The sequence below is a fragment of the Emys orbicularis genome, chromosome 1 (genome assembly GCF_028017835.1).
Source record: "Emys orbicularis isolate rEmyOrb1 chromosome 1, rEmyOrb1.hap1, whole genome shotgun sequence".
Taxonomy (NCBI): domain Eukaryota; kingdom Metazoa; phylum Chordata; order Testudines; family Emydidae; genus Emys; species Emys orbicularis.
Window position 1 is genome coordinate 271,374,209 of NC_088683.1, and position 24,893 is coordinate 271,399,101.

The 24,893-nt window shown below is 43.1% G+C and overlaps 1 protein-coding gene across 1 annotated transcript in view; it reads right to left on the minus strand.

Moving 5' to 3' along the window:
• Positions 1–23,825, minus strand: part of DNAJC3 (DnaJ heat shock protein family (Hsp40) member C3) — a 62,515-nt gene extending 38,690 nt beyond the window's left edge. The window contains exons 1-5 of the mRNA XM_065423658.1: positions 23,744–23,825; positions 12,039–12,149; positions 6,916–7,040; positions 3,746–3,865; positions 3,481–3,555 (exon numbers count right to left, since the gene is read on the minus strand). Coding sequence (XP_065279730.1) covers positions 3,481–3,555; positions 3,746–3,865; positions 6,916–7,040; positions 12,039–12,149; positions 23,744–23,825 — 513 coding nt within the window. The remainder of the gene's footprint in view (positions 1–3,480; positions 3,556–3,745; positions 3,866–6,915; positions 7,041–12,038; positions 12,150–23,743) is intronic.
• Positions 23,826–24,893: the final 1,068 nt, after the last annotated feature.

A 24,893-nucleotide genomic window follows, 5' to 3' on the forward strand; every position in this document is an offset into this window, starting at 1 on the left:
CCAACTCTCTTCCTAGTGACTTTCATTGTGTGGCTGCTAACAAGAATATCAGAAATATTAGATATGAAGCATCTGAGGAACCCTGCTAACTATTCAACACCTTGGAGCTGTACGAAGAGACAGAAAAGCCATTCCACTGAACAATAATTCTCTAGAGCGAATTAGGGACCTCGGGTTAACATGTGGTTCTGTCTTGCCCACCTTCAGACAAGAAAATAGGCTTTACCAGGTGCCAACATGGGTATAAATATTTAATGATGACACACTAGTGGGTTTCCAAAGGAGAGATCTGAGATGCCCAGGAGGAGCCAAAAGTTGTTTTATAAGGAGGGAAGGGAGGAATGAGCCGCCTGCATTGCTATTTTGTTCGTTTGTTTTGTTTTTTTTACGGAAGAGGGGGAAATGAGGTTGCTTCCCCACAAGAAGAGTGTCTTCCCTGCACATCCAAACCCCAACTGAATTAATTTAGGCTGGGTCTTATGTCTCTGCAGCCCCTACTGTCACTGTAGTATCCAGAAGGGTCTTCCTGCTCCTCTCTCCCTCGACCCTTAAAGGTGTAGCGACAGGTCCCTGAGAGAGGAAGCTAAGCTGCCCAAGAAGAGCAGATGGTTGTTTCTGAGGAGGGTAAAGGGGAGGGAGCAGTTAGATCACTACACTAGCCTAGATAGGGACTCTCCCCCTGAGCTCCCCACCCTCACCTGGAGGGACTGAAAGATTGGTTTCTTCGATTCACAGTGAGAAAACATCCTTAAGAACAGGCAATCAAAAGGGGTTTTACATTCCAGTCATCACTCAGATTTCCATGGTTTGCGTCAGCCGGGAGAGATCCCCCTCAGTTCAAGGATGCTAGGGGAAACTGGCCTCCTGGGGAGAAAGTCCTATTCCTCCACACAACACTCCTGCTCGTAAAATACCATTGTCTGCATAAGCACAAACTTTTCCCACCATCAGAACAGCTTCTGAATGAGGCAAAGAAGCCAAAGCAACTGTTTCTGAAAGTCAGAAGGTGCCCTTCATGTGGTATATGACTCCTGACACAGAGCCACGAGTTCTGTGACCACTGTGCCCTTGTAGAGGACATTCTGACCGAGGAATATGGGTCTTCCCCATGATGTTTAAAGGAAGGTGGAGGATCTTGCTTTAGAAGGTGAACCAATGGTTGTTTCCAAGGAGGAAATGGGGGGAAAAAGGGGGGAGAAAAGGACAGATGAGACCAGTGGTAAAATTTTCCAAAACAAATCACTCGGCTCCTAAGTCACTTAAATGCTTTTGTAAAAGTTACCCCAAGGTTCTCCTGTGTGTTCTCTTGGACTGCACCAATCCACATTCAAGAGAACACCTTCAGACAGCAGCATCAAGGTCCAACTTGTTATTCTTCTGCTTCTCAGCAGCTGGTTTAATGCAATGGTTCACAGCCCTCTAATAATGAATGCAACAGATATTCCCCATTCCCCTGGTCATAAAGCGGAATTACCATACACAAGTCTTGGAAGTCATTCAGAAAGACTATCCCATCTAAGTACATTCCATACAAACTCCTAAACAAACAAACCAACAGAAAAAAAATGTATAGTATTAATAAGTGTGTTCCCTCATCTTCTGAGAAGTTTAGTTTATATAGGTCTACACAATAAGACTAAATAGTTTACACAGAATGTTTGGCAGAACCACCAGGTTGGTCTAAACCCCCTAGCTTCAGAGAGCTAGGTAATTCCCCCCTTTTCCCAGCCTCCCACACACACGGAACATCAGCTAAAAACAGCTTAAAACTCACTCAACCAACACTTCTAAATTATCCTATACAATTATGAGCTTGTTAAGTTAAAAAAAGCCAGGGACATACTGTACCATATTTAATTGAAGTTTGTGGTTTTAACAGAAAATACAGAGAACAGTAAAAGTGATTATATGCACATAAGCAAATCTGTTGTGTTGTTTATAGAACTAAAGAAATAGAACAAGTACAACTACCTTGTAGAGACCAAAGGAGTCTGACACTTCCCAAATATATTAAAATGTGTCTATTTTCATAATTATTATTTGATGTTTTAGTGAACTGAAATGGGTTCTACAGATATTCATAACTAGTTTGTAATAGGCTTGATACTACTGTACTTTTCCAGCATAATGGTCCACTCTATCATATCAGCAGTAATTGCTAGTCATTTAGTTTTATTAATATGATACTCAATAGGTTTAAGCCAAACACAACTTTATTTTACATTAGCCAGGATTTGAAAAGTAAAGTTAAGCTTTGTGTTCTGCTGCTCTTCTAGAGCTCTGAAGCTTGGCTGGGAATAAAAACTGTTTTGCTGATTTAGTGGCAAAAAAAAAAAAAAAAAAAGAGTTTCCAAATGTGGTGCTAGCAGCAAATGTCTGGAGAAACATTAATTTCACACACAGACATACACACAAAAACAGTAATTAATCACTGATAGTATTAAAATCCATTACAATGACAAGACACTCAGCTAACCAGAGTAAGACCAGTCTCTCTCCTCTCTTCCATACCACTAAAGGGTTGTTGAGTATGACCACCAGGTTTTTTGTCTTAAGCACTCATGGGAAGGGTCTCCATTAAACAGCAAATCTCTGTACTTCCACACATTCCATGAACATAGCTGGAACCACGGTATATAGTTGCACTCATTTATAGGGTTTCTTTACTTTGGCTTATAAAAAATTGCCTATCCCTTAAAGCTTTAAGTGCTTGACCATTAAAATACACAACTCTATATAGGAGAGAAAAGCAAAGCAAACATAGCCTATTCCAATATCTTTTGGAATTTTGATCAGTGGCCTAGACCTAGCCTGCTTGATGTGACAAGAAGAGAAGGAAGAGGCTAGTATGTTCTATCAGGATGAAAATTCAGTTAATTTTGAGATTAAGTAGTTTACTTTTTGTAAATGTGCTTAAGATTTATAAATACCTTTTACTTGACCAGATAAAAAAATAAACCAAACGTGTTTTTAGGGAAAAAATCCTCTACACTACTTGTACGGCCCCCATTCCAGCAGTATCTGAGCACCTCACAAAACCCACATGAGGTAGGGAGGTCATCTTATAGCTGGAGAACTGAGGCACAGAAACACTGAGTGACTTGGCAAAGGTCACACCGGAAGTCTGTGAACAAGGAACTGAACCTAGATCTTCCAAGTCCCAGGCTAGCACCTGGGGGGGTGGGCGGGTTGCCCATCCGGTGGATCAAAGCAAGTTTGATATAACGCGGTTTCACCTATAACGCGATACGATTTTTTGGCTCCCGAGGACAGCGTTCTATCGAGGTCGAGGTGTACTTTTTCCATTGTTTGTTTATACAAAATAGCTCAACTCTGCTGCAACATCTTTAAAAAAAATGCAGTCTGCAACTCAGCTACATATGTACGTGGTCTACAATGGATTTAGGTTATGAGAAAATGCTCTTGGCTCATAATCTGAATTTAAAGCCAACGGTGTAGTTTTCTATGCTTCCTACTTACCACATTTTTGAAATCTTCTTCTGCTTCATCAAATTTTCCTTGCTTAAGAAGTAAATGGCCTCTCTGTAATCTTGCCTGAAATGGAACAGTAACCATTTTTGTACTTTTGTTCTTATTTGTAGTCAAAAAGAAAAATTAAAACCCAATCTCCCCAAATTTAATAAAATGGAAAATTACACCCCCCCATCCACATCTAGCAAACTGAACCAAAAGCAGATATGAAGGTGTCTGCTCTCTCCTTCCCTTTCCTATATTGTGTTCTTACAAGAGCAGCTTTAGCAAAAATGATTATGGTTTTCTGCATCAGGGTTTTAGACCAATAATTACCCATCATTGCAAATGTAGGGGTAGCTCCAATTACCACCCAAACTCGTCCATCAGAGGACTGTACCAAGAAAAACAACTGTTAACTTGTAAGATAGCTAGTCAACACTGTTACGCTGTTTTGATTTTCTTAATTCACAGCTTTTTCAACAGATTGCAGCAAAAGGGTATGGAAGTCCTTATTGTTAATACTTCTATTAACCTGAAAATTTAATGAGGACTCTTTAGCAGAAGCCACTGTAAAAGTCAGTGCTTATTTTGGAAGGATCAGAGTAGCAGCCGTGTTCGTCTGTATCCGCAAAAAGAACAGGAGTACTTGTGGCACCTTAGAGACTAACAAATTTATTAGAGCATAAGCTTTCGTGGGCTACAGCCCACTTCTCAATAGATGTTCCACTCTATATGCATCCGAAGAAGTGGGCTGTAGCCCACGAAAGCTTATGCTCTAATAAATTTGTTAGTCTCTAAGGTGCCACAAGTACTCCTGTTCTTTTTTTGGAAGGATCCTAACTGAAATTTTGATTATTCAGGATAAGAAAGTTTTCATGCAAGTTAATTTAGAAGAGCTATTAATGTTAAGACTTGCAGTCACCCTTTCTTAAATAAGTTAGTTAAATAAAAATCTAATGACTACAAGACAATTTATTGCCAGTAACATTGTTAAACTAGTCCTGGGACTTTAAAGATAGTTCTTTTACCAAATGTTTTAATCTGGTGGGGAGGAGAGGAAAAGAGAAACTCTTTCCATTTGTTCACTAGAACAAGGTCATTAAAAGGCATCATTTTGTTGTAAAATTACCATATATACTCGTTCATAAGCCGAATATTTTTGGTAAAAAAGTGACGCATCAAAGAGCGGGGGTCGGCTTATAAACGGGTCTACACCAAAATTTGATGATTTTAAACTCTATGGAATCATTGAATTGAATATCTAATACATTGTCATTTTGTTTACCTGAAGCGTCTGCAGGCATGGAGCCCCTCAGCTCCCTGTTGCCGCGATTCGCTGTTCCCAGCCAATGGGAGCTGCGGGCAGTCCTGCAGTCCCACTGGCTGGGAATGGCGAAACGCGGCCAGAGGGAGCTGAAGGGCTCCATGCCTGCAGACGCTCCAGGTAAACAAAACGTCCCGACCCACCAGCAGCTTACCCTGACAGGCCAGGAGCCAAAGTTTTCCAACCCCTGAAATATAGGGTCGGCTTATGAAAGGGTCATACAGTTTTTTGCTATTTTTACCTATCCATTTGGGGGGGGGGGTCGGCTTATAAACGAATGGGCTAATGAACTAGTATATATGGTATTTAATCTCTTAAAGGAGAGAACGTGTCAAATTTGTCATAGTAACAAATATATAAAAACAAACACAAGGTGGGGGACTTAATATCTTTCATTGGACCAACTTCTGTGGAGAGAGAGACAAGCTTTTAAGCTCCAGAGAGCTCTTCTTCAGGTCAGGAAAAGGTACTCTGAGTGTGAGAGCTAAATACAAGGTGGAACAGATTTAACTACATAATCTGTTCCACCTTGCATTTAGCTGTGACACTCTGAGTAACTTACATAGATCTCTTCAGGTCTGAGAAAGCTCGAAAGTTGTCCCTTTCACTAACAGAAGTCGGTCCAATAAAATATATTACCTCATACATCTTGTGTCTCTAATATCCTGGGACCAACATGGCTACAACAACACTGTAAACATTATATAAACTATCATTTTTGCTAAGAGAAATAGATAGTCAATCTTTACCTTTCAAACTGTGTGCAACTCAATCTTTCCAAATAGTTATTTTTAAAATTTGAGGAGATAATCTGCAGTTCAGAACAAAAAATTGGGTAGCAGGTAGGGAGGCTGGTCAAATGGCTAATTCCAACTTCAGAAGTCTCCCAGTAACTAGCCCCTAAGAGCTTTGGTAAAGTAGGCGGTAATCCTAAAAAGTAACTTATTTCTTGATTTGGCAACCAATTTTACTGCTTATAAATGACTTGTAGTTAAGGCTGCGAGTTTGTCATGGAGGTCATGGATTCCGTGACTTTCCATGACCTGCATGACTTCTGCAGTGACCGATGTGCCTGGCTCAGGGACAGCTCAGGCAGCCCCTGCACCAGGCGCACCGGCCGCTGCTGGGGCAGTCTCGGCCCACCATGCACCCGCGCCCCCCACACTCCCCAGGCAACAGAGTTTGTGTGGGGGAGAGGATAGGGGGTTGGGGCATGGGACAGGGTAAGGCGGGCTCTGGGCAACGATTACCTGGGGGGCTCCCCGGAAGCGACAACATCCCCCTCGCTCAGCTGCTTGGCGGAGGCGTGGCCACGCAGTTCTGCGGGCTGCCTCTGCCCAGAGCACTGGCTTTGCAGCTCTCATTGGCTGGGAACCACAGCCAATGGGAGATGTGGGGGTGGTGCCTGGAGGCAGAGGCAGCGCACAGAGCTGCCTGGCCACATTTCCGCCTAGCAGCTGAGCGAGGGGGATGTTGTCGCTTCCAGGGAGCCCCCCAGGTAAGCGCCACCCAGAGACCGCCTCAACCTGTCCCGTGCCCCAACCCCCTGTTCCCTCCCACACCCAAACTCTGCTGCTGCTGCTGGAGAGGAAGGCGTGGATCCAGGTAGGGAGCTTGCCAGCCCCCATGCCCTCCCCCCTCCAGCACCTGCAGGGCCCCTGGACAAGCCCCTCCCCCCAAGTTTTATTCACAGGTATTTTTAGTAAGAGTCATGCACAGGTCACAGGCCGTGACTTTTTGTTTATTGCCCATGACCTGTCTGTGACTTTTACTAAAAATACCCGTGAATAAAACTTAGCCTTACTCATAGTTCATTACAAACCCTTAGATATGCTAGCAGAGGATTTGGGCATTTTACTATAGGCCAGGTATAAAGTTAAAAGTTAGAATGAGACAAGACTAGTCTATCTCTCAGCCAATGTAAGAGTGTTCAATATAGTACATGCAATAGTATCTTGTGGTATCTAATTTTAAACTTCCTGAAATATGGGGTATTAAATTCTCTTTTTTATTATACCACCAGCTAAAAAAGACTCTGCCTCATAAACAAAACAGGAAAACAAAAAGGAACACCATTTTCTTTTACCCTGAAGGAATCCTGAGAAAGCATTACTTACTGATGTGAAATCCTGCTTTAATTCAACCACTTTACTTAAATCACGAATTGCAGCTTTAGATTTGCCCATGGCCAAATACACTGTGGCTCTTCTATAATAGGCAATGTAGTTATCAGAGTCCCCTTCTGCAAGCAAAGAATAAATAATCAGAACACCGCCTCAATGTAATTTGGGTACAGCTAAGCTGCAATCATAATAACAGCAGCATTACCTGATTTTAAGCAATTTGACAATTATATTTAACAATTAGCAAAAGTAACATTTGTACACAGTAATATTTTACATCTCATGTAATTTGCTTATGTTAACATTATTGAAAATAGAGAGGATGTGAACATATATTAGCAATGTTACTAAGGGTTTTGAAGGTGAATGTGTAAGGATATTTCAGCTCTGCAGTGGAGTTAAGCTAAAACATACTAAACCTTTTTATCTCAAACTGCAGGCCTACTTTTGGATGCGTATTTAATGCTTTCACTGTTTGCCATGGTCCCTACATCTGATACTGGATGCACAAAATAAGGAAGCCATACACATCATTCCACTAATGACCAACATTATAGATAGTCCAATGTTTTCATAACTTTATAATTTACATATAGACAGTAGCAACTTCATTTTTCATTTAACTTTAAGAAATGTACTGAATTGTTATTTCTATCCCAATGGAAGACAGACATTTAGGGGGCTGGAGACAGAGATATTAGCCTAGTATCAAGGTGATGCCCGTGATGGAACTATGTGACTCTGCGGCTCCATTCCAGTATTCTTTGCCAACGCTGTTCAGCATACGTTCACTCTTGTTTGAATCCCACCATGCTGACCAGCTTTGGAAACCCATTTGAGGAACTTCTGGGCACATTTCTCTGAAAGGATACAGGAAAATAATGCGATGCCCTTAGCTCTGAGATGAGGATAATAGTGATGGGACCACAGTCTACTCACTAGTGAACTGTATCTTCTACTTCTAAAGGACACTAAACTTTTTAATGTATTATTAAAACAAATCCAGGGTTTGGATACAAGAATAAAACGCCTCTGAAGCACAAAATAGATATGTATGACCCTCACTTAGTAGATCTTAAGGGTAAAATGCAAAGTTTAGCAAATGAATCTAAGAACACTGTTGTAAAACTTCAAAGCATGCAACTGAGCTTCATAGCTTAACTGTTATCAGCAGTGTTCCAGATGCTGTCTTACCAAGGAGAGATTTTCTCCTTTTCCTTCTACAATCATTTGGCTACCAAAGTGGAAAAATGACAGCAGTCTAAAGGTTACTTACTTTCTACCTTGATGATGAAGGCCACTCTCTGCACTAGTGCTATGGACTTCTACATTTATTTTTATTATCCAAAACAAAATAGTCATCAGTTACCACAGACTACATATCCCATTACAAAATTAGATTATGTAAAAAATCTAGAGCTTAAGTTATACACGTAATTCTTACACCTAGCAAAATACACTATTCACACACACAAAATATTAAGGGTTAAAACAACCCAGGCAGGAGAGAGCTGCCCCACCAAGTTATGTTCCATGACCAGATACAAAACTTCTGGCAGCAGAAGATGGTTTTGTCTCAGAGTCCCCAGTACAGCAATGAATAGCTCTGATATCCATAGAGAGAACACATAATCAGTCACAGCCTGAAGGATATGTTAAGATCCAGAATGGAGTAAAGCAGGAAGCAGCTTGCTTTTTACCATGTTAGATGTCTGCAACAGGAACATTGCAATGGCTGAACAAAAAAAGAAAAGAAAAGAAAAGAAGAAGAAGAAGAAAAAAAAAGCTATTGTCCACATTTTATTCCTGCCATGCAAAGCAAGCAAAAAGCTTGGAAAAATAAGAGGTTCTTTGCTTGTTAACAAAAAAAATGCAGGTAGTCTTACTGCACCTGGCAAAGTTACCTTAAGTAATGTGTAAATTATACTTCCCCGAAAAAATTTTCAGAAAAGTTGAAGATCCAAAAAGTACAGACAATAAAAGATTTGGAAGGTGAAGATTATGTAACTAAGCTCAAGGCTGCTCCTGTATTAGTTACTCCAATGGGATAAAATGATCAAAACACTCATTGAGTCCTTTTTGATGGGACTCTTATCATATGAAACATAGAACACAATATTGCATAGAATGTTAACCCACTAAGCTTTAGACAACTAATCTCACACATTTAAACTTTAGTTTTGTTTTCCTTTCCAGCCAACAAATTCAGGTTTTACACCGGTAGCAATGAAGAATTACTAACCCCTAGTCATATACAGTGAAGAGATTAGTATTAATGTCACTACATATTTCAAAACAAACCCAATAAAAGTTTAAATTCACTTATAACCATGAAGTGTAATTGGATGGTATAATCTAGAATTAAAGTTTCCCCACTCTCCTACTTTGATGAATGATAGTTTATCCAAACCAAACTGAAAGCAAATACTAACAACCAACAATATTTAGACACACATGCTGTCTGCACACTCTTGCATATAGTCCTGAATGAAAATTAAAATCTCAAAAGTCTGATATTACTGCAAGTGCACATATGGATATTTATTCTTTTCACAACCACAAAATTCTACATTTTGTTATATTGTGTAATTAATTCCATTTGGAAAAGCCTGAGTGGAAAACTGTACTATGTATTCATCCTATACAATAGTGTGAATAACATGAAAATCAGACATTGGCAGCAGGGAAGAACAGAACTAACAGTAGGGTGACCATATTTCCCTATGCTGAATATGGGACACCTGGTAAAATTACTAGTATTCAAGCAAGTTCAACAGCAGTCAATCAGAACAATGCAGTACAAACATTCAAATTAACGTGAAGTTGAATGAGCCTGTTAAAAAGAAATACTGCCTAGTTGGATTCTTTTTATTTATCTTATCCTTAAGGCTTTAGGGTTCACACACACCCATACTCCCCCCCCCGACACACACACACACACGGGGAGAGCTAACACCTCCAGGCTGCTGTTGTCCACCGACATAATCCAGCCTCCCCCGTCTACAGCGCAGGCAGGAAGGGATTAAGCCCTAAGGATGCATTGTGCATCAGGGCCCAGGGAACCTGACTGCAGGGGCTTCAGCAAACCTGGCCAGAGAGGTGGCTCAGCAGTGGAGGGTGCCTAGGGGATGGAGCAGCCCTGCGCTCCTGAGGGCATGACCCAGGGTGGCAGGGTGCAGGTAAGAGGGTGCCAAGCCCCTCCCCCAGGGGCTGCTGTGGAGCCTGCCGGGTCGGGGCACAAACAGTCTGGAAAATGCTTCCCCACTCCCTCCCTCCCCCCTGCCACTCCAGAGCTTAGCTGAGGAGCGGAGAGGCTTCCCCATGCCAGCGCTGTGCGGGTCTTTGGCACATGCAGGGCTCGGCTCCTCCTGGCCAGAGCCCCAGGCCAGAGGGTCTTGAGTTTTCCTGGGGCGCCGGCCCAGCCAGAGCTAATGGGGGAAGGAAGGAGCCTGCCGGCCAGGGTATTGGTGAGCTGAGCATTCTGACCAGGGGCTGGTTCTCCACACAGCGCTGGGAGCAGGACACACCCCGCCGGGGGAGCTATGGAGGAGCAGTGGGGCTGGGGTTTAAAGGAGCAAAGCATGGAGAAGACAGCAAGAAGGGGATCATGTAAAAGGCTGACGGGTGGGCAGCAGAGGTGACACGTAACCAGCTGGTGCCTGCCCGCACTCACCAGCCATCGCAGCTTGAAGCACCCAGCCAGAAACAGGGAGGGGGGGGGGGGCCTGCTGGCCAAGAGCCAGCATGCAGTGGAGACTGTGCTGATGGACCAGCAGGAGGAGCAGCCGGCCCTGTGCACTGCAGCTTTGCCTTGCCACTAGCCTTGCACACCCACATCCACCGTCGGCCACGGGACCCCCCCCCCCCACCGCTGTTGGGCGGGCAGCTGGCGAGCAGGGACCCACCAGCAGCAGGACTCACCAGTACTGATGGGGGGGTGGGGAAAGCGACAGAAAATTCAGGACAATTTGCCCGTTTTTAACGAAAAGTCAGGACACCTGCAGGAGGACTTAAATACGGGACCGTCCCTTTAAAAATGGGACATCTGGTCACCCTAATAGCAGATTTAAGATTATAAAATTCCAAAGCACAAGTCTGCATTCAACCCAAGCAATGAACACACTCAAAAATGCATGAACTTGCAACAATCCTTGTCTTCCACACCACCAATGGATATGTGTGAGAATTTAAAAGTTATGAAAAATCAAATTAGTACTGGAATGTAAGTCTCGAAACACTTCACAGTTTCTCTTAAATCAGGAAGATTACCCCACCCAAGGAATATGTAGTATTTTTAAAAAGTATGTGCTTGATTTTTTTTATGGGGCTGGAGAGGAGGGTAGAGGAAGAAAACAGGGATAAGTCCCTCCCCATCTCACCCCACTTTCCCACACAGCCCCCCCCCCCTTTTTTTTTGTTAACTTGGTTTTCTTTTCTAATCTTGATAAGACAATAGCAGGGACATGTTATCAGATTATACCCAGGGTGCCCAACCTAAGGCCCATGGACCATACACGGCCCACCAGAACATTTCATAAGGCCCACGGCCTGCTTCAAAACAATATACTAACAGCAGATTCTTTAGCATTTTGTCATCATGTTTATACAAGTGGGTAAATAGGCTGTTTCTAGGTACAGTACTGTCTATCTAAATACATGCAAAACAAGCTGCACTTAAAATATAAATCAATACAGATGAGTAAATCTTATTAAAATATGTAAAATCTGCTTGGCCTACACAACATTATGCTTAGGTTTATGTGCCCTCCTATGTAATACTATGTAATATGTAATACTAATCCAGGTGGTTACAAGCAGTTAGTTTGCCTCATGCTTTGCAACACCTCCCAGGCTTGGTGTTCACATACTCTATGGCTGTTCTAGGTTTGAGCTCGGATCCTGGAATTTTCCACACCCATGTGGGGTCCCATTTGCTGCATCCATGAGGTCAGTAGGGCTCCATGTGATCCCACAAGGGCATGGCAGTCCACCCACACATTGTGAATTGGGGTCTTATTAATTAAGCAAATTATGAGGAAGAGTGAAGGATAGAGCATTTCAATACAAAAATCCTGCACCACAAGCACAGTCAAATAATGTTATCATCAGATACACACCTATAGCAGCATGGAAGTGAGACAAGGCATCAGCTAGCTGTCCAGCTGCCAATAACTTCTTGCCCATTTCGAGTTGTTTTTCTACTTCAGCATTTATTCCACATTCGACTCCTAAAATAGAAGGGTCAACATTTTTAATCGCAGTTTGATTCTAGCAAAGTTGACACTACCAAAAAGGGATGGATAGTGTTCTCTCTCTCCCTCCCCCTCCCTAATACATAAAAATCATAAGGGACAGTTCTTATTTTGTTACCAGGCAAGAGCTCCCTACCTGAAAAATATATGGCTGATACAGAAGCACATGAAAACAAAATGCTACATTTCTCAATACTGAGACAACATCTCAGTTTCCTTTCAGACTTTTAACTCTTCTGCCCCCCCCCCCAAAGATCTAGTTATAATGAAGAAAGTCTAAATACTGTAAGCCACCATTTTAAAAGCAGTTGTTGAATATGCATCACTAACTACATTCTACCTAGCCCTCGCACATACAAGATTCTCTACATCCAAATAAGATAGCAAAATACATTGTCCTCTCCTGTTGTAATTAAAATCCTAAATACAAGGATCACATACTGTGCATAACAGAATAAACACGAGCAGTTATTTTTTAATATTAAATTTAGTTCAATAACCTGATCATGAAAGCGTGATGGATAACTTCATATTCTCTTCATTGAGTGTCTACACAGAAATTTTTGAAGTTCCCTTTAACTTTATTTCATGCTTTTTTATTTAAGGATCTTTACAAATTCAAGTCCTAAATACAGGTTCTAATGCATATTTTGATATTATAAATGGAATTTAAACAAACACTGACGAGAATAGTGTTTCATATTCCAAGACAAACTGTTTGCCAGGAGTCACACTTTCCATATGTAATATTCAAGTACAGTAACTCCTATAGAGCAAGGTTGTACAAGAGACATGTCAGCCCCTAGTGTTTTATGAAACGTGAACAAAGCCAAGCACTTTCCATCACCCAGACAGTATAATTATTACAGTATAATCTGAGTTTATAATTGTTATTGCTGCAGAGACTATCTAATCCTGCTTCCATTGAAATCAATGGTGAAACGCCAATCAACTGCATGGTGCGGGATCAAGCCCAGCATGTGTAGTGGTGAAACGCATTTCCTTACATCATTTTTAAATGTGGTTCCTTTTAATTTAATTGACTGTCCCTTATTCTTCTATCTTTAGAAAAGGTTTAGACATCTGTATGTACGTATGACATCCACAGCTACTTAAGAGAGGCTTTAGAACATGAGGAAAATTAAACACTAATGTCTCAGGGCATAAGAATATCTGGCAAGAATGGGGAGAAACTTCCCCTCTGAGCAAGTTATTTCATAATTATAACCACACAATTTCTTGTGCCCTCCTCTGGAACATTTGACACTAGTCAGTTTCAGAGACAGGCTGCAGCAATGGATGAACAAGTGGTCAGAGCCAGTATGGCAATTTCTAAAGTGGAACGATGGCTGTTCTCTCAAAATGTGGAGCAGAGAAAAGGAGTGAGGAGTCTCTTGGAGAGAAGAGCCACTCTGTTTAAAAAACAAGATTTGGGCCTCTTTGTAAACTGACTTTCTGCAAACCAGATCATCAACTGGGAATATGGGCTGTGCTTCCTCATTACGCTGCTGAAGTAGCTCCACTCCATGGCTCTTTCCAGCTGATCCCCTCCTACCAACAAATCTCCTCTCTCTATCTGGTCACTGAGAAAACTTCACTGGCCTGAAATACTAACTCAAAAAACTGACACCTCAAACATATCACTAGATAAGAAAAGTACACGTATGTCCAACACTCAGATGGGGCTTCCAGACAGGTGGGCCTGTCAACAAAGGCAGGGTTCTGATGTCACTGCAGTATCAAGCAGATGCTGGGTCAACTGGAAGAAGGTTCTTAAACTATAAATACCTGCTGCAGCAGCAAATGGTACAGAGACAATTAGTGAGAGTGAGTCACTTGTACAGAATGTCCCACTTCAAATTTGCTTTAGTGTGAAAGCCCTTTTTAAAAGTCAGATATTCTACTGGATCACATTTCATTTCAACTGAGGTCAAAAGACAGTTTTGGCTATGGACCACAGCAAAATCAAACAAACAGCACTGAAATTAACATACATTCATTGACAATAAAACTACACTGGCAGCAGGTCAGGTATTCAACTGCATAATAAATAGGATCCTTCACAATAACACAGCTCTAAATGGAGACAGCACTTTTCAGGGCCTCCCGCCCCTTGTCCTCACACTTCAATTTTGTTTGCGTGAGGAACACAACATTTCTCTACCAGATTTATCCTTTCTAATTTAGAAAAGATTGATTTCTCTCTGTCTTTGGAATGGTGCTTGAATCTGAACCAGCTTTCTTCACTTCCTTGTTCCTGATTCATCATCAATCATGTCAGTACAGCTCCAAGAATAGAGTTTATACAATAAGACTTACTTGTTCTGGGTAGTATCTTTCATATAAAGTGTCCCAAAATAATTTTAAGAAGAGTTATATAATACAATTCCAGCTATCATGGCAGAGAGAGGCAAATTAAAAGGAATAGACAAGGGCAAACAAATATATTCAAGGAGAAATATAAGAAGGCTGTTCCAAATGCAGGAAATGTGAAGGACAGTTCCCTACAGTAACCACACTGTCAGAAGCGACAGAGGAGCCCAGTGTTAGATGAGCAGAAGGAACTTTGATGGGGAGAGAGGAAAAACAAGATGTGAAACACGGAGAAGCAAGTCCAGAGTGTTTTATAAATCAAAGAAGACAATTCTGAACTGGATTCTAAAATGGGAAGTCAGTGAAATTGTTTGAGAATGGGGCTGATTTGATAATTCTTTGTATACCTGAGAAAAACCGTGCAGCATTACATAAATGCAGAAGTTTGCAGAACTGGAACTTGGGGAGACTATCAAGAAGAGACATGCAGTAATATAGCATACAGAAGATGAAGGCATGCACAAGGATTTCAGCAGAGTTAAACTGAAAGAAGCAGCACATACATCAATGCTGTCAAGATTTTGAAAGGAACAGATATGAGATGTGCTGATGGAGAATTACACCAAGAGTAGTACAATAGAAGCAAATGAAAGTTCTGAGCAGGGACAGCCACACCCAAAGTCCCCAAAGCCTGAAGCCAAGAGTTTGGAGTGTCGGAGGGGGCTCAGGGCTGGGGCATGGGGCGCGGGGGGGGTTCAGGGTGTGGGCTCTGGGCGGCGCTTACCTCAGGCAGCCCCAGCATTTCCAGGGGACGAGGAAGTCTGTGCGGCTCCCGGGAAGCGGCGGCATGTCCCTCTGGGTCCCAGCCAATGGTAGCTGTGGAGCCAGTGCTCGGGGCGGTACCTGCGGACGGGGGCAGCACACAGAGTCCCTCTGGCTGCCCCTCCACCTAGGAGACGGAGAGACATACTGCCGCTTCCCGGGAGCCACGCGGAGCCACCAGGCATGGAGCCTGCCTGCCCCGCTGCGGCCAACCAGACTTTTAGTGGCCCGGTCAGCTGTGCTGATGGGAGCTGCCAAGGTCCCTATTCAACTGGGCATTCCGGTTGAAAACCAGACGCCTGGAAACCCTACCTGCAAGAAGCTAAGCATCATAGCGCAATCAGCTCCATAAGGGGGTGGGGAAAGGGGACACAGAATGGAACCCTTAGTGCCAACTGTGACAGACATGGAGCAGCTGTATAATAATTTTTGAATACCGTACGCTGACTTGGTTACTGGGATGTTTTCTGTATGTATACATTGGTTTAGTTTAATAATGTGCTGTAAGGAAACAATGGCCCAAGACAAGCCACCCAAGGTAAAAACTGGAGGATTGTTATGAGACAGTGGAAGAGTTATTGGCTCTGAGGAGTCTGATTTGCTCTCTTGCTGAGCTTACTACACTGGTTTGGTCCAGATGGACAAAAGCCCAGGAACTGATAGTAATTAAGATTCTGGCTGGATAAAGACTGACTGACTGACGCGCACACACACTCGCTCTCCTGCTCCCTACCTCTCCCCCTGGGTAAGGCAATAGTTGGCAAGATGTTGGAGGGGAACAGACTGACATCCAGGACCCTCTGGGGTGTCTGAAAAAGCTAGATCTGACTAGGCTATCATCAGGGAATGGTAAGCCTATACTTAAGATAGTTCATGAGCTTGTCTATTTGCTGTTTTTTAATCATTTTTTCTAATTGTTTAATTTTAACAGTGGAACAAAGCAATGTTTTGATTTGTAAGAAGGCTGTCTTGTCACTATATGCAGCACTGGTCACAGACTCTTGAAAGGAAGGACTGCAGGTGCCAAACCCAGCTGCACCTGCAGGGTAAGCATGGCTGATAGGGTAGCTGAGGCCAAACTAAGTAAGAGTGGGAGAATTGCAGAATTCCACCCGAAGAGAGGTAAAGGCACCAGGCCTGATAGCTGAGGGGATGGACTCAGATACAGAAGGCAACAGAGGTGCAATTAGCCCTGTAACCCTGACAGTACTGTTTATTTCTACCTGTTTTAGCTCAAGAAATGAAATATTAGGTTTCCTGGTAGTTATATCCTGGGAGCAGAGTTAGAATGTCTGATGTACAATATACAACCTTTAGAATATACAAACTTTAAAATCCCCTAAATCTCTATGTATAACCTTAAGAGGGGCTCAGTCAGGTTGAAATCTAGTCAGTTTAAAAAAACAATTAAAACAGTTTCACATGTTTGAGTCTCCCTGCTGAGTTTGTGATTTTTCCAAAGCATTTTTCTTTTTTTTCTTCTTCTTCTTCTTCTTCCAAAATGTACCTTTCTTCACCGTGGCATGTGACAGGCCCATGCAAACAACAAGCAACAAAGGAAGTTATGTGACTATACAAAGGAAATAGTGAAGTTGACTGTACACAAAGTAAGAGGCCATAAAAATAAAGAAAATATGTATACATCTTCAGTAACACTAATCTAAGTTGTTACATGGAACTATAAAAGGTTTAAAGAATTTTACATGGAAGTGTGATGTTTAAAGTGACAGTCTGACATTTTGCTATTAACTGCTGATTTTTTTCTAATGTTTCTGCGTATTGCAGAAAGTTTTTTTGAGGGGAAACTCTAGTGTGTATAGAGCAGGAAGAGGAGTGCCCACCACAAGGAGCTTTCAGGAGTGGCACAAAGGTGCTCATCAACAGCGCAGGGTAAATATCTGGGCTTGGTCCTGAGCCAGGGTCTGAAACCCTCCCCCCTTCACAGAGCCCTGCCCCTACTCAAGTAGGTCTGCCTTTCAGTAGCAGCGAGGCACAGCTAGCTACAGCAGCAGCTGTACTGCTTCTAAAAGCAATTAGGCAAAGGAGGTTTGGGAAGGGAGGAGACTGAGAAAGGAACACCTGTGCCACTCACTAAGAATATGGAGTAACTTTGGATACTAGCAACTGAGGAGATATCCCCTCCACTCCCAAAAATGGAAGTGACATGGGGGGATGGGGGCAAAAGAAAGTCATCAGTGACGCTCCTTCCCCTCCATAATCTGCAGCACCCTGGGATCAGTGAGAGAAATCTAGTGAGAGGGGAAGGAAAAAGGAGGGTGGTAAGGAGAAGCAGTTCCCAGAAGCTTAGCGGAGAGTGAAGCCAGCTCCGAGTGCTAAGGTGCCTGTAGAGCTGGCCCATCTTTTCTCCCACTCCTTATGACCCATTTGCTTCGCTACTTGGATGGAGGGACAGAAGAGAAACAGGGCTTTTCCATCTAGTCTTTGATCCAAGAGGCTTTAATTTGGCACAAGGCCCCTCTGCTGGAGAAGTCAGGGAATGGGTAACAGGGGATGGATCACTTGATGATTCTATTCTATTCATTACCTCTGGGGGACCTGGCACTGGCCACCGTCGGAAGACAGGATGCTAGGCTAGATGGACCTTTGGTTTGACCCAGTATGGCCGTTCTTATGTTCTTAAGTCAGAAGAATTCCAAAGGAAGACTGGGGCTCATTTTCAATCAGATACTAGAACACTAGGGAAATGGCAGTGCAAGCTGCAGTTCACCTCCAAAAGTTCTGGAACCTTTTCATAACCCTGAGATAGACATCTGAGGTACAAATTTCTACAGCAAGTTAACGAGTTGCAAAGGGAACTTTTTAAAAGTCACAGTTCAATGACTGGTGGTACCAAAAAGTATTAGGTGTGAAATTAGAAACTTGTGAATTGGAGGAACATGCACTGACTGACTTTCTTGGAAGATGAGCTGGTGAAATAGTAATTTTTTTTAACCAGTTCTAATAGTAAACTCCAGCACAATCTCTTTCCCCAACCTAAGTACCCTTCTCCAAGAGAATCCCATAAACTCCTCTTAAAATCAGGGAGATTGTTGTGACGGTCACCCCATAAGACTTTATGGAAATATGCTTATAACCACCAACTAGCCATCAGGAGGTCACTACCAACCTGGGCAGGATTCAGATCAATAGGTTGGTGGTGAAAGATTCTTCTATCACTTCACCCATCCATGCAGGTTGCACCCAACAGCATGGTATCTGAGACCCCCTTCTATATCCCATTATCACTCCTTCAGGCCATCCAGCACGCATGTACCCATACATTTCTTTCTATCTAATAATGCCTTAATTCCTCCCCATATTTTAATGTAAATCTGTCTTTCATAGACTTATTGAATCATAGAAGATTAGGGTTGGAAGAGACCTCAGGAGGACATCTAGTCCAATCATGGGAGACGGGAGAGATTCCAGAAGACTGGAAAAGGGCAAATATAGTGCCCATCTATAAAATGGGAAATAAAAACAACCCAGGAAACTACAGACCAGTTAGTTTAACTTCTGTGCCAGGGAAGATAATGGAGCAAGTAATTAAGGAAATCATCTGCAAACACTTGGAAGGTGGTAAGGTGATAGGGAATAGCCAGCATGGATTTGTAAAGAACAAATCATGTCAAACCAATCTGATAGCTTTCTTCGATAGGATAACGAGTCTTGTGGATAAGGGAGAAGCTGTGGATGTGGTATACCTAGACTTTAGTAAGGCATTTGATATGGTCTCGCATGATATTCTTATCGATAAACTAGGCAAATACAATTTAGATGGGGCTACTATAAGGTGGGTGCATAACTGGCTGGATAACCGTACTCAGAGAGTTGTTATTAATGGTTCCCAATCCTGCTGGAAAGGCATAATGCGTGGGGTTACGCAGGGGTCTGTTTTGGGACCGGCTCTGTTCAATATCTTCATTAACGACTTAGATATTGGCATAGAAAGTACGCTTATTAAGTTTGCGGATTATACCAAATTGGGAGGGATTGCAACTGCTTTGGAGGACAGGGTCATAATTCAAAATGATCTGGACAAATTGGAGAAATGGTCTGAGTTAAACAGGATGAAGTTTAACAAAGACAAATGCAAAGTGCTCCACTTAGGAAGAAAAAATCAGTTTCACACATACAGAATGGGAAGAGACTGTCTAGGAAGGAGTACGGCAGAAAGGGATCTAGGGGTTATAGTGGACCACAAGCTAAATATGAGTCAACAGTGTGATGCTGTTGCAAAAAAAGCAAACATGATTCTGGGATGTATTAACAGGTGTGTTGTGAGCAAGACACGAGAAGTCATTCTTCCGCTCTACTCTGCTCTGGTTAGGCCTCAGCTGGAGTATTGCGTCCAGTTCTGGGCACCGCATTTCAAGAAAGATGTGGAGAAATTGGAAAGGGTCCAGAGAAGAGCAACAAGAATGATTAAAGGTCTTGAGAACATGACCTATGAAGGAAGGCTGAAAGAATTGGGTTTGTTTAGTTTGGAAAAGAGAAGACTGAGAGGGGACATGATAGCAGTTTTCAGGTATCTAAAAGGGTGTCATAAGGAGGAGGGAGAAAACTTGTTCACCTTAGCCTCTAAGGATAGAACAAGAAGCAATGGGCTTAAACTGCAGCAAGGGAGGTCTAGGTTGGACATTAGGAAAAAGTTCCTAACTGTCAGGGTGGTTAAACACTGGAATAAATTGCCTAGGGAGGTTGTGGAATCTCCATCTCTGGAGATATTTAAGAGTAGGTTAGATAAATGTCTATCAGGGACGGTCTAGACAGTATTTGGTCCTGCCATGCGGGCAGGGGACTGGACTCGATGACCTCTCGAGGTCCCTTCCAGTCCTAGAATCTATGAATCTATGTATATATGACATAACTGGAATATGTTTGATGCTACATATGCCATGTAACATATCTCTGTAAACGTTATGATCTACTGAATCTATTCATCCTATTTGTATGCATGTATCATTTTTGTATTTGAAGTTATGAATATTGGCTGTGTACTTGCTTGATTTTTAAGTAGTCTTAATAAAGCATTTGGTCAGCTCCTTGAGAAAGGAATGTGCAAATTAAGTGCCCAATCAAGAAACACTTAACGAACAATGGATCTTGGAAGACTCCAATCCACATAAGAAGTCTTCCTGAAGACAGTCAAGATAGCATGTGGGCAATGGCTGCTGCCTATAAAAACTGAGTCATGGATGGACATGTGACTTATCCATGTGACTCCAAAATTCCATCTTGGAGCTGGACTTTGCATAGGAGAGAGGAGGGGGTCTCCACCCACAAGAGAAGGCCCGTGGGAGACCCCTCCATTTTGTCTTCAGCTGGCTCAAGAGATAGCCTCTCCACCCCCAAAGGATACCTGAAAGAAACTGGAACAAAGGACAGTAACTACAGGGGGTGTGAGTGACTGCTGTACCCAGACTAGAAGGAGACTAGTCTGTAAAAGGAAGCTTACTGGAACACCTCTGAGGGTGAGGTTTTATCTGTATTCAGTTTTCTTACTGTATTAGGCATAGGCTTGCATGTTTTATTTTATTTTGCTTGGTAATTCACTTTGTTCTGTCTGCTACTACTTGGAACCACTTAAATCCTACTTTCTGTATTTAATAAAATCACTTTTTACTTATTATTTAACCCAGAGTATGTATCAATACCTGGGGGGGGGCAAACAGCTGTGCATCTCTCTCTATCAGTATTATAGAGGGCGAACAATTTATGAGTTTACCCTGTATAAGCTTTATACAGGGTAAAAGAGATTTGCAGGGCCGTAGCAACAAAGAACGTGGCCCCCTCCGAACGGTGGCCCCCTCCGAACATATGTCCGGGCAGGGCCCCTTACAATGCAGAAACTGGAATGCGGTATTTATTTTGCCACTTTTAGGGGCCCCCTTCCTTGCGGGGCCCCCTCCAGTCGGAGGGTACGGAGGGCGCTCGCTACGCCTCTGGAGATTTATTTGGGGTTTGGACCCCATTGGGAGTTGGGCATCTGAGTGTTAAAGACAGGAACATTTCTTAAGCTGCTTTCAGTTAAGCTTGCAGTTTGTGGGACGTGGTTCAGACCTGGGTCTGTGTTTGTGGCCAACAAGCTTGTCTGGCGCAACCAAGCAGGGCTCTGGAGTCCCAAGCTGGCAGGGAAAGCAGGGGCAGAAGTAGTCTTAGCGCATCAGTTGGCAGCCCCAAGGGGGTTTCTGTGATCCAACCCATCACAATTGTGACTTAAAATGCTGCTTCTGTTCCAAGAGAGAAGAAGAGATGAACACAGCCTCTAGGAGGATAGAAACCTCACAGTAATACACCATCCCCATTTACAAATCTCCATTTCACTATTTAACTCTTTCAGCACTAGGCCAAGAGTAAGAAGAAACTAAAAATGTACAATGTACATGTACAAAATGATCTACAGCTATTGAAAATGTGAGTCATGTATTACATTAACCACTCATATACCAAAATAAAATATTACTTCATAAGAGATATTAAAGACATAGAAATTAGAGATAAAAAAGACCTAATAGATCATATTTTGGCCATCCAAGTATCTGTAGAATTGTTCCCTGTCTAGAGTGCTTTGTCCAGTCTAGGTTTAAATGACACCCGTCCCTGGGAGAACATTTCACGATCTACTAAAGCTTGCTTTTAGGAAAATATATACAAAATTAGAAAGTAAACTTGTGACTACCAAGGCCACAATCAACAAAGCACCAAGGTCATCCATGCTCCTAGCATCTATAGGGAACATATTTGGAAGATGAATTATCTACAGATGCTTAAAAACAAGTACAAATGCTTAGACTGATTCTTCTAGTGTTAGTACTCTTCCTTTAACATTGCTGCAGAAATAGCTGGGGAAAAACCAATACAATCCTGCAGCATATACTTATACACTACAATGTATCTTTGCCATATTACATTCAATATTAAATTGTCATTCAGCCAGTACACTCCAGGTTTTAGACTTCTCATTTAATACAACTTTGAAGTGCATTTCTAACCTCCAGAGTGACCACAGCCCTCAGAGAGGTCTAATTCACTGAGCTGTGACAGTGAAACAGTTTTTTTCCATCTCATTCATTACAAGCAATAATGCAAGTTTTGCAGGCCAAACTGTGTCTTCTGATACATCTGTACAACCGGCTTTCAAATTATGCCCTCACAAACACCTGTGCAACCCCATTAGCTTTCCATATGATTACATAGATGTTATTTAGGACACAATCTGAAAGTGAAAGGGTTGCACAAGTGTAGCTGAGGGAATAATTTGTTCTTCAGAACCACTATTCTTGGCAGTGATGAATGATTAAAAAAAAAAAAAAAAAACCTAACTTGATTTTCAGAGCCTAAAGCAACCTTATAGAGCTAAAAGTTAGAAAAAAGTATTTTTACTTGAAAACTGAGCAAATCTGATATGGAAATCAGTGAGACACAATGAGTATGGAATTCCATAATACCATTTCCACATGGCATTCTTTAAGCTAGATCCACACTTTTAAAAATCGTACAGTACCTAGCACCCTATCAATTTCCCTAGTTTCTTTTGAAAACAGGTTAAGAAGGACTAAGAATAGAAACCAAACTACATAAAACTGACCTTGCTGTAGTTTCACCAAAACAAAGCTACAACACAAAGCTAGATATGCCATTAATTAAATACTAGGATTTTTAAAAGCAACGATTAATGGTGATGGCTGCATTTATTTCTGGTCATCATATTTTTATTAAAATATATCTATTTGCATTTAGAACTTTCAGAAACATTTATTCTTTTCAAAGTGACTGTCCACAGCCCCCAACTAGAAAAGTTACAAACTTTTCTATTTTTTACTGCCATAATTCTCTGGTTGTACCCAGAATTAATGGCAGTGCACCTTTGACAATCACAGATTTACCTCATTTCAATACCCACAGGCTGGCATTGCCCCCAAGTCCAGCACAGATCTGCTTTGCTCTCCCAGGTGGCATCATGCTACTGGAGCCCAGCACAGCGCTGCTGCGGTGATACTCCTCAAAGCGTCAGTAGGTGAAGGGGCATACATAATACTCAAACCACTCAACGGTGCGGTTGTGATGGTAAGTAACCCTGTGATGTGGTAATACGTGACAGCGCTCAGGGAAGTGCGGGATTCTCTGTGGTGAGCATCTGATTACATATCACTAAAAACCAAACCAAAGCACCAACTCTAACCCTTGCCTCGTCCCCTCAGCAGCCCGGCGCTACTCCGCCCCATGCTCACCCCACAGTGCCAACCAACCACCCCCAAGCTCACCCACACCTCCGAGCCCCTCGTCCCAGCACCACAACACCCCCCGCACGCTGGGCAGCAGCTTCCCCCGGCAGAAGGCTGGCACTGCCCCGCCAGCAACAGCCCTGTCCCCTCTCCCCCGGCAGCGTGCAGCGCCGTGCACCAGCGCGAGCTCGCCCCGCAGCCCCTCACCCTCGCCGAGCAGGTCGAAGAGCACCAGCAGCAGAGGCAGCACGGCGCCCACCTGGCCGGCGCACGCGCTGGCCGACACCATAGCGATACCGCCACGCGCGCCCTAACCTCCCGTGCGCGACTGCGGACCCCGCCACGCGCCTCAGGCAGGGCTTTCAGCGCGGTTCCACTTCCAAGTTCGCTGGGGTGGGTCGTGGGCGCCTCCGATTGGCCGCGCCGCTGTCTGCCCCGCCCCCTTCTAGAGAAACGTGGAGAGCCCGCGGACTAGTGTCAGGCGCCGCTCCCTTGACGATACTGCGCTTGCGCGCCAGGGGTGGCCAGAGCGTGCGCAGGAGCCACAGTTGAGCCACTTTGCCCTCGCTAGACAAGAGAACGTGCTCGTTCCTCGTTGAGCAAAACGTGGGCGGAATGAATTGGGAAGTGTGAGGGGCAGTAAGTGGGGGAGAGTAGGGCGGGGGAGCAGGAGCGAGAGGCTTATGCATTTGCTTAGTGTGTCAATGCTTTGCAGCCCTACACAGGGATGACTCATTAAAGCTTCAATTTGGCCTACAACCTTAGCTCAGTGGTACTCAGTCTTTCTTAGACTAGGACCAACAGAAAGAAAAAAAATCATCCTGAGACACCCACCATATTCTACAGTCATTTGAGTGGACAGGATTGTGGGATTTGGGTCCTCAGGATGGAGAGCCATGGGTATGCCATGACCAGCTAAGGCAGTATTCCCAGCCCCAAACTCGGAAATCACGAGCCAGACACACACACACCCTCCAACTTTCTTTTATAAAAGATATATTGTATTTTTTGGTCTATCTTGTGATTATGAACCCCATTCCCAAAGTGTGTGTGTGGGGGGGAGAATTAGTGTTGCCATTTGGCAACTCTCCCAATTTATTCAGGTGATTTGGCCCTGCTCCAGGAGCTCTCGCTGTCTGATGGTGTAGAGCTTTCTACTTCTCACCAAACCCCCAAATTCTAATTAATTAATTCTGTATCTGCCATCTGTCCATCCCCCACCCCATCAATTAATTATGCAGCCAAACTAATTAATTATTTATCTCCTGTGGCCTCATCAATTCTGCTCCCTCAGCCTCCCCCCAGATCAGTTATGCCCTCCCATCCCCAAATCAATTAAGTATGCACTTCCCCCCAG